The sequence below is a fragment of the Camelina sativa genome, chromosome 12, assembly GCF_000633955.1.
Source record: "Camelina sativa cultivar DH55 chromosome 12, Cs, whole genome shotgun sequence".
NCBI lineage: Eukaryota > Viridiplantae > Streptophyta > Magnoliopsida > Brassicales > Brassicaceae > Camelina > Camelina sativa.
In genome coordinates this window covers 12,539,630-12,549,781 of record NC_025696.1, presented here as the reverse complement: position 1 = coordinate 12,549,781, position 10,152 = coordinate 12,539,630, and the positions used below count along the sequence as shown (strand labels likewise).

General features: G+C 37.5%; 3 protein-coding genes and 1 pseudogene across 3 annotated transcripts; all 4 read right to left on the bottom strand.

Annotated features, from left to right (window-relative positions):
- On the bottom strand, positions 244-1,124 carry LOC104731448 (dof zinc finger protein DOF4.5-like). The gene has a single exon (XM_010450823.1). It carries the CDS (start codon positions 1,086-1,088, stop codon positions 303-305), a length of 786 nt encoding a protein of 261 aa, XP_010449125.1. The 5' UTR covers positions 1,089-1,124; the 3' UTR covers positions 244-302.
- Positions 2,084-3,729, bottom strand: LOC104731444 (adrenodoxin-like protein 2, mitochondrial). Its single transcript, XM_010450819.2, has 7 exons — positions 3,656-3,729; positions 3,497-3,564; positions 2,979-3,091; positions 2,744-2,850; positions 2,534-2,583; positions 2,362-2,444; positions 2,084-2,300 (listed from the first exon to the last, which is right to left on the bottom strand). The coding sequence occupies exons 2-7, from the start codon at positions 3,548-3,550 to the stop codon at positions 2,174-2,176; spliced, it is 534 nt and encodes a 177-aa protein (XP_010449121.1). The 5' UTR covers positions 3,551-3,564; positions 3,656-3,729; the 3' UTR covers positions 2,084-2,173.
- Positions 4,074-5,832, bottom strand: LOC104731446 (annotated as a pseudogene).
- LOC104731447 lies at positions 5,222-8,760 on the bottom strand. Its single transcript, XM_019233540.1, has 7 exons — positions 8,335-8,760; positions 7,714-8,008; positions 7,514-7,618; positions 6,592-7,459; positions 6,280-6,529; positions 6,047-6,176; positions 5,222-5,877 (listed from the first exon to the last, which is right to left on the bottom strand). The coding sequence occupies exons 1-7, from the start codon at positions 8,758-8,760 to the stop codon at positions 5,222-5,224; spliced, it is 2,730 nt and encodes a 909-aa protein (XP_019089085.1).

Here is a 10,152-nt window from a genome sequence, read left to right as displayed (position 1 = left end):
TTATGTTGGACATAATTTGTTTCCGCTCCAATCATGTTTTAAAATACCTAATTATAACCATATAACATAACCAAGAAAGATATATGCAGATTGCAAAACAATGAAACGAACTGGGGATTACTAGAAGGAAAAATAGATAATTAATATTATTTTACAAAGGAAAATACAAAAGATTCGAGAAGCAATTTATTTCTGAAATGCAAACTTTAAAATAAAATACAAAAACCAATAGAAAATATAAAAGAGAAACATTTGACTTTTATTTTATTATAAATAGAAAACAATTAATATGGTTAAGAGTCTTAAGGACCATGCTTCTCTAGATGACAAGGATGCTTAATCACACTGTTGTATCTGATATTGTTTTTGTTGTCGTTGTACATCATGGTCATGTCAGATCCTCTGCTTCCACTTGTGCTGGCGTCATGATTCATGGTCAGAGTGTTGTTGAAGCTCTGGTTCCACTTGTACTGCTCCATGCCATAACCGTTGTAATTATCAACATAACCACCACCAATTGATTGGTTTATGAAAGGATTAGTACTGGATCCAACATTGTAACAATCATGTTCAAATGATCCATCTTGGAAATCCAAGCGATGATTTGGTTGGAAACTTTGAGATGGAGGAGGCACATTTGGTACCATGTTACCACGAATATCAGACAAAGAACCAAAATGGTTTCCAACAGTAGCAACAGCAACAGAAGAAGAAGAAGCACCAAAAGATCCAACAAACTCATTGCTTTCTTGAACATACGAGAAAGGTTGATGATTAACCTGTTGGATGTCAGGGATAACCTGTTGGATATCCGGAGAAACCATACGAGAAACATGAGACTTATCTTTTCTAGCCTGCTTGGCTTTACGACAGCCTCCACCAATTGGTATGTTCCTTAAAGCCCCACCATGAGTCCAGTATCTACGACAGTTCCTGCAAAAGTTGCGTGGCTGGGACATACGATAGTTGTTGAAGTAGCAGAACTTGGTGTTGTTGGAGCTACACCTTGCACAAGCTCGTGGTGGGGGCTTCACTCCATTCAGTTGTTGGTTGTTGTCTTCATCTGCAAAAACACTCAAGTTATCCATTTCTCTCAAGAAGCACTTGATTTTTTGGGTTTAGACTATAAGACTTTGTTCTTGCTATGATTTTTGGTGTTGGAATGGTGTCCCTTCTTATATAAGAAGAGATAAAGGTTGAGAGTTTAAGAAAGTGAGATTGAGAGTGCAACGTGTCAAAGATTTTGTATTAATAAAATCTAAAGGTCTATCTATACACCATAAACCTTAGGCTAAGCTTAGTCAAAAATTAAGGATTTATTAATGTCTAACTCTTGTTTGTGTATGAAAAATGGAGAATCAAGATATCTATAATTAAATGATTCAGTCATATAAACATATACAAAATCTATTGAGAGTGTAATGACAATTTAAGGCAAATCAAACATAGATTGCATACATTTACTATAAGAGATAGAGTAATTGTAATCGCCGCCGCGTGTACTCTGGCTCTATCTAGATAATTTTTTTACAGAGAAATATGTAAAATAGTTTACACATGGTAGAAAGAGTTCTTAATTGCCTAATTTTCTAAATGACAAAGCATCTAAGTAATTACCTTTAGTAGAGATTTAATAGTGATTTGTTTATAGAGAAAATATAACACGTGTGAGCGAGTGCGCGATTCACGCATGATCTTATTGGTGCATCAAAAAAAATTATTGTAAAAGTTTGTTCTAAAGATTGACAAATTTATTATAAAAGTTATTAATAGAAACTTATATATGTTGAGTTAAATACAATTGGTGAAAATAGAAAGAGTTAAAGTTGTATATTGTGTATTAAATTGAAGAGATGGAACTAACAACAAAGTTTTGTCTTAACGTCACTAGTTGTATAAAGTTACTTGTTTTAATTGCTTGCTCTAAAAGTAATTCAACGGTCCTACAGTGGCCCAACTGACTACAGTGGCCCAATTGAGGTTAAATGGTCAACATGATCAAAGCGCTTTCGAATTTCTGATCACGTGTATTGATCTGTTCATCTGTACCTTTAGCTTTGTCAAAAATCTAAATCAAACTCAAGAAACAATAAGACAATGCTGCAATTGAAATCTCACCGTCTGAAATACATTTGTATAACTCCCTAAGGGTAATTTTATGTAATGAGTTTTTTTACGGATAGTAAACCAGTTTAGTATCCGTAAACCAGTTTGGAACAAACCCATCAACAACAAAATTTCTGGTAGCTGAAGGAATGGCTAAGCGTACTCCATCAATGACTTGACATCCCAATCGCGACCTATAAAACATTTTCAATGGAACATTTGTCAATATTTGTCAATATAAGAGAGAGAGTTCACGTTTCTGTTAACCCAAAAGCAAGATCTAGCATATCATTCTCTTCATCTGTTGGTTCTTCGAGTTTGTTGTAGTATTCGGTTTCCTATCACAATTACAGTTTCAACTAATTGGTAAAACACAATTCATAATCATCTATATAGATGAGTGATTGTACGGGAGAGATGGTTTTACCATAACAATGACATGGCACGTCGAACATGCTAGAGAACCTTCACACGCCCCTGAAAATTTAGAAAAAAGCAACCCGTAAATTTCCAATGAAAGGACCAATCTGAGACATTAGTTACTATCTATCTTGGTTTAAGCAAAAAAGCATCATCGAACAAATTTAAAAAAAAAAAAAAAAAAAAAAGAAATAGAAGAAATGGAAGAAGATTGTGCCTTCGAGTTCAATATCATTTTCATGAGCAGCTTCAAGGATGTTCATTCCAATGGGGACCTTAACATGAATTTCCTCTCCATCTTTATCAACAAAGATAACGTTTATCCTGAAAAGAACATGAATATGCATGTATATCATTACATTCAGGCAAACAATACTTGTGCATAAATGACGGTGTCTACATTTGTTGTTGTACAAGAGTTGAATGTGGTTCTGAGATATATACGAACTTACTTTTCTGTTTCTTCGCCACCTTTTTCAGAGGCTGTGCTATATGATGCAGAAAACATATGATTAATCGAGAAAAATGCTTCATGGAAACTTCTAGTTTGCCTTTGTGGCATTGCCTGTCGAAAAGAAAAAGAGCATCACATACTAAATCAAGTTAAGAGAACATGCCACTCTCCCAAAAACCCAAGCTTCATAGCTAATTCACTTACACAAGTCACCACATTAGTTTGAGCTAAAGCCAAATCGTTATTTCTCTCTCTCTCTATTGATTATTGAACTTATATAATCATTAAGCATCACATATCCTATAACCATTTCATGATACTGCTGACAAGGATGGTGTTCAGTTCAGATTCCTAACAAAAATCCACAAGCTTATTACCTAATCCAAAATCCACTCATCGCAAAATGGGAGTGCTATGTCCAATAAATGAACAGAATAAGATTCATATGAAAAATGCTCAACCTAGACCAATGCAACAAACAATTTTCACAATAGAGAAGAAAGCTCTCAGACTAACCGAAGATTGCAGATATTCGCCATATGACCTTTGTAGAATCCTCATTCCACGCATTGAGAAATGCCTCTCTGCCCAAAAGCATGATACATGAGCTCTGCTTTCACCAGACCACCAAAAGCAAAACAGCAAATTCAATTTTAAAAAATTTGCAAAATTTACCTCTTGGAAGCTCTTTAACAATGCGAGAACCTAATCTTGATAGCCTAATCTTGGAAGCTCTACGCAATTCAAAATTTCACCTAATTCGATGCCAAAAACAAAAAAAAACGCCAAGAGAATCTAAACATCTGGAAACTGATTCAAGGAACGATAAGACCAATCCACAGTAGAAAGAAGAAAAAGGTGATTACTTTGAGAAAGATTCGATGAAAGCTGAGATTTTTGGGAGAGCTTGAAGATGGTGTGCAGCAGAGCTAAAAGAGGATTTAGGGTTCGTACTACGTCGCACAAAGACAAACCTCCTCCGTCGCAAAATCTCAGCTCATTTCTTCCACCAGAATTCTAAACTAAACCCTTTTGGTTTATTCTTTGACGTCCCGACAATTTTTCAAACCCTTTCGATTGAAACCATCTAAAACGTAAGAGAGAGAGAGAGAGAACTCAGGTGGAGTACGTCGATCTTGGGTTCACGAGCAAACCACAGAGAAGGATCATGATCTCGTACCACCACCACTCCAAGCACACGGAGACGCAACTCGGACCCACGAGACGAAGCAACGGAGCCCACCCGCGGAAACAATCACGGGTCGGGTCAGTCCATGTTGGCGCGTGGAGACCACTCGCCCAGACGTAGCAAACGAGGAAAGCTACGACGAAGAGGTTTGTGAGGGAGGAGGCGACGGCTACGCCGGTAAGACCAAGACGGAGGTAACAGACTAAGAAAAGATTAGCCGGGATGTGAAAAAGAGCGCCGGAGAGAGAAGCTAGGGTTACGGGGTGAATGATGCCTTGAGCACGAAGGTAGATTCTGATTGGATGAAGAAGAGTGGTTGTGAGGAGATCAGGGAGGGAGAAGATGAGATACGTCTGAGCTAATTTAGCCATGTCGGAGTCTTGGTGAAGGAGGTAAACCGAGATTTTGCCGACGTTGAACCAGAGAACCGAGATCGGAACGCAACAAAGCAAGAGGAAAGCGACGGTTCGATGAAGGGTTAGGGGAAGGAGTCTGAAGCGGTGAGCACCGAAGGCTTGAGAACAGAGTGGTTCCATACCAAGGGCTAAACCGGATAAAACAGAGTAACCGGTTATGTCAGCGAAGGCGATGGCGAGTGAACCGGCGGCTAATTCGAGGTCACCAAGTCGACCCAAGAAAAACGTTGATACGGCTGAGCGTACGTAGAGCACTAGAGCCGTCACGGCGATCGGAAAAGCTAGCGTGAAGAGAGATTTAGCTTCTGTTACAGTTTCTGCCATTAGCGACCCAACAATGCCGGGGATTTCTCATTGTGGGTTCGAAGCTATTGATCGACAAGAGATCGAGGAAGATTCCGGTTCGAGATTCTTGGTTCTCTCAATCGGTGGTGGTTGTTGTTGATGGGTGGTTACTCATGACTGTGAATGAAGAAGATCTTTAATGGGAAAAGAGAAAGAGTTCTCTCGTGAAGAGCTCTCTGATGATGATGAGGTTACATAACGATCGATCTAAAGGGCACCCCAAACAAATAGGCCCACCTAACTGATCTACCCTGAAGATATACCATATGAACAGGGACTTTACAAAAAGAATTACTCCTTTAAAGAGCGGATATCACTTGCAGAATCAAAAACTTCAAAAAGAGGAAAAACTTTCTCATCAGAAAAGAGATCTTCTAGCCAAACCAAAAACCCCGTCGCCACATAGGATTGTACCAGACCTTGACTTAAAGCACTTTGAGCAATGAGATTAGCTCTACTATTTGCTGCAACCCCTTCAAACACCAACATCCAGTCGACCATAAGTGCCAAAACCCCCAGAACTTCTGATGATTGAAATCTGAAAGAAGGCCAAGCTTGCGGCCTGTTGATAATTCCAACCATAAAGATATCATCCACTGCAAACACAACTTTGTTCAAATTGTGACTTCTCATACTCTCAACCGCCCACACAATAGAAACCGCCTGAGCTTCCAAACTGCTTTTGATATTAGAGAAGGATCTCCTACTATGGAACAGGACCAACCCTTTCTCATCTCTTAACACCCAAGCTGCTCCAACCAGAGGCTTCTTTTTTGAACAAGAAAAGCCAATATTACATTTAACCCAGTCTTTTTGCGGAGGTTTCCACGTAGCAGTTGCAGAGACCATCGGGGAACGAGAGTTTGATCCCCCTACTGCAGGTGTAGGTATCATTTCTCCTTCAACCACCTGAGCTGACACAAATCCTCCACATCTTTCTTTACTTTCTGCATAGTTTCCAAAGGAGAGAACCTCTTAGTAATTCAAAAAAAAAGAATAGGTTCCTGTTCTTCCAGATTCTCCAAATAATCCAAGGAAAGCTTCTTCTAACTTCAAACGGCCAACGTCTATTGTCTCTATTAATCAAGAGGTAATAGATATTAGAGAAAATCAAACCTTGATCCATACCAAACTCAGGCGCAGGAAAGTCCGACAAGGCCCAAATTTGTCTCGAAAGAGAACAACCAAATAGAACATGGTGAATGGACTCCCCTTCAAAACCACACGTTTGGCAACGAATATCCACCTTCATTCCTCTACAAGATAGTAGCTCCATAACCGGAATCGCCCCACTCAGGATTTTCCACAAAAAAAACTTTGATTTTGGGTTCAGTTTTAAGTTTCCAAACCTGAATCTTAAGCTCATTTGACGACGGTTGGATTGAAGCTTCTACTAATAGTGGTCTCATATTAATCTGAGTTGCTAGCCAATACCCTGACTTCACTGAGTAAGCCCCACTCTGGTTATGCTTCCAAACCCAGAACTCCTCCATGGCCACCACCGGTTTATGTTCTTTTATCAGCACCACATCCTCCGGATAAAACTGATCCTCTAATTTATCGATATCCCAATCCTTTCTAGTTGGAACAATGAGATCACTAACCAACAAATCAATGTTTATTATGGGGTTTTTAGCACTCGCATACCATTATCATCCAACCAAGGATCCATCCACACTCTAATGCTTTTGCCATTACCCACTCTCTTCACTAACCCCTGTTTCAACAGATCTCTGCCATGAGGAATGCTCCTCCAACCGAAGGATGGTCTTGAACCCAGCACCGCATTAAGAAAGTCAGTTTCAGGATAATATCTACTCTTGATAACTCTGGAGAAAAAACAGTTTGGGAATTGAATCAACCTCCTAGCCTGTTTTGCTAAAAGAGCTTGATTAAAAATTCCTATATCCCTGAAACCAAGACCACCATGATCCTTTGGTAAGCACATCTTCTCCCAACTCACCCAATGAATCTTTCTTATGTGTTCAGTAGAATTCCACCAAAAATCAGCCATTGCACTTGCCAAATTACTACAAGTAGTTTTAGGAAGTTTGAAACATGACATGGCAAAAACCGGCATTGCCAAAACCACCGCTTTGAGCATGATTTCTTTTCCTCCTTGCGAGAGCGATCTTGAGAACCACGATGATGTTTTGCTCTTGAGGCTGCTTTTGATATAATCCAACATCTCTACCTTAGATCCACTGAAACATTCAGGTAAACCTAAATAGACCCCTGCCCCTCCTTCATTCACAATTTCAAGTGTTGCTTTAACCTCCAGCTTATCAGACTCTCTCACTTTAGAACCAAAGGAGATTGAAGACTTGTTTAGGTTTATTGTCTGACCCGTGGCCTTCCCATAGACTTTAAGGATATTATACAGAACCAGAGCTTGCTCCTTATTAGCCTTACAAATGAATAAGCTATCATCTGCGAATAGGAGGTGGTGAATGTTTGGTCCCCGATCTGAAAACTGCATTCCATCAAGAAAATCCAAGGATTGTGCTTTATTCAGTAAGTGCGTCAAACCTTCAGTACACATGACAAAGAGAAAAAGAGACAAAGGATCTCCTTGATGCAAACCTCTTTGTGGAATGATCATGCCAAAAGGATTATCGTTGATGAGAACCGCATAAGTAACAGAGGAGACACACATCATCATCCATTCAATCCATTTATGATGAAAACCTAAAGCCAAAAGAAGAGTTTGAAGATAACTCCATTCTACACGATCATACGCTTTGGACATATCCGTTTTCACCGCCATGAATTCCTTTGCGAACTTGTCTTTAGTATGAAGGCTATGAAAAACTTCATGCGCAACCAGTATTTGTTAGAAATTAGCCTACCAGGAACAAAGGCTGTTTGATTTTCTGAAACAATCTGATCCAAAAAAGGCTTCAATCTCTTAACCAGCACCTTTGACACTATCTTATATAAGACCGAACAAAGGCTGATCGGTCGTAAGTCAGACATCACAACCGGATGGATAACCTTTGGCAGAAGACACAAGTGTGTGTAATTCCACTCCACCGGCATAACACCTGAATCAAAAACCTTTTTCACCTCTAGAATCACCTGATCACCCACAATTTCCCAGTAATGTTGGAAATATAAACCCGACATTCCACCTGGTCCTGGAGCACTGCCCGGTTTAATAGAGAACACATCTTCTCTAATTTCTTCAGATGAAACCTCTCTTATCAAGCAATCATTCATATGCGCAGATTTTTTGATGGAAAGTCCTCAAACCATTGGTCGAAACTGGTTGGATTGGAAGATTTGAAAAGCTCATTAAAATAAGCCAAAGCCACTTCTCCTTTAGCTCCTTCAGAGAACTGTTCATTACCATTGATATCCAGAAGCTTTTTTCAATGCGTTTTTTTGCTCTATTGTTTTTTTACAAAATTCTGAAAAAACTTGGAGTTTCTATCTCCACAATGCATCCACTTCTCCCTACTTCTCTGACTCCAATAGACTTCCTCTTCCCAATACGTCTTAGCCAATTCCTTTTTAAGGAAAAATATTTCATGGAATCTCGGAGATAGCGTTGATTGTTCCACTTCTAGAGCTCTTTCAGTCTTATGAATGTTATCTTTTGCATTCATATTATTCTCCTGTTTCCAACTGCTGAGAGCTCTTCTACACACTCTAAGCCGTTTTGAGACATTCAGATTTCCTTCCACTGCCCCTGAGCTCCATGATTGTAAAATCGTCTCTTCAACTCTTGGCTTATGTAAAAATCCTTTATCAAACCGGAATTGACCTCTATAAGAATCTTGAGACGCCATCAGATTCACCAAAACAAGTCGATGGTCAGACCCTCTCATTTCCATGAAATGTTGATTGGAAGCCGGAAACTTTTAAAACCACTCTTTGTTGCCAAACGCTCTATCCAATCTACTCTGTATCCATAGATCATATTTCCTACCAGCCCAAGTGAAAGTATTTCCGGAACTGGACATTTCAACCATGCATCCCACACACCTCAAGCATTTCCTTGAAAGGTTTAAACAAGGACTCACTTCTTTTAGGCCCTCCAAGCATTTCCGGAACAAGGACTCAAGAAAAAGAATCTAAGTTACTTTTTCATGTATACATTTCTGTATATTTAATATACTAATTTCTGGAATTTTTTGGTTAATACATTAATAGGAAACTAACAAATGTATCCATTTTCTTTTGGATACAATTGATTTGTGACATAAAATGGAAAAAAAAAACCAAAAATCAATTACTTACCCTATGTAGTTACTGGTGGACCATGTATGAAGAAGATGTTGTATCAATCTAGGTTTTTCTATTGTTTCATATTGTTGTTTTAAGGTCTTTTGAATCTTTGAGAAATTTTTATATGATAAACAAAAAAAACAAAAAATCAAGATATGATAGACAATATTGATGGCTGTTTGACTATACACTTTTATAACGACCATTTGGAACAAATTTTGTTTCATTTATATTTACCAACTAGATTAGGACCTGCGGTACACCACGGGACAAAATTATTCATAACTAAAATATTTAAATTATAAGTTGTATTTGTTGGTTAAATATGTTATAATTATATAATAATTTTTAATTTTATGGTTTAAACCATATAATACCTCAATATAATTTATTTTTTACATAATATTTATTTAATCAATTTAATTAGATATGTCTATTCTCTGATACCGACATTGTTAACAAAATAATGTAATGATGTTTTACCCGTATAACACCGAATTAATGATATTTTTTAATTTATATAAATATCAATAAAACTCGTTCTGCTATATAAGCCCGTCCCGAGATATTTTAACTCACACTATATCATCTTAATTTTTAATATTTATTATGTATCTACAGTATAATATTTATCATATTTAACTTTTTAAAAGTTTTAAATATTTATCATATTTAACTTTTAAAAAATTTTAAAATAAATAACCGGAATAAACCAAATAAAAGTTTTTAAAGTTTGAATGCCTGATAAATCAAGTTTTCTACTCATTTGTATTCAGAATCATTTTGGTCTCTTTTATAGTATGACTCTGAACCATTGCCTAATTTTTTTAGACGATGTGGGATATTGTTCCCGTATTTTTTTATTCATCTATTGAGTAATAAATATCCGTTTTTAAATTTTTGTATTACATCATATGTAGGAAAAAATCACAATTTTTATTAACTAAACTAGGTTTTCACCCGCGGTACATCGCAGGGCTAAATTATAAATT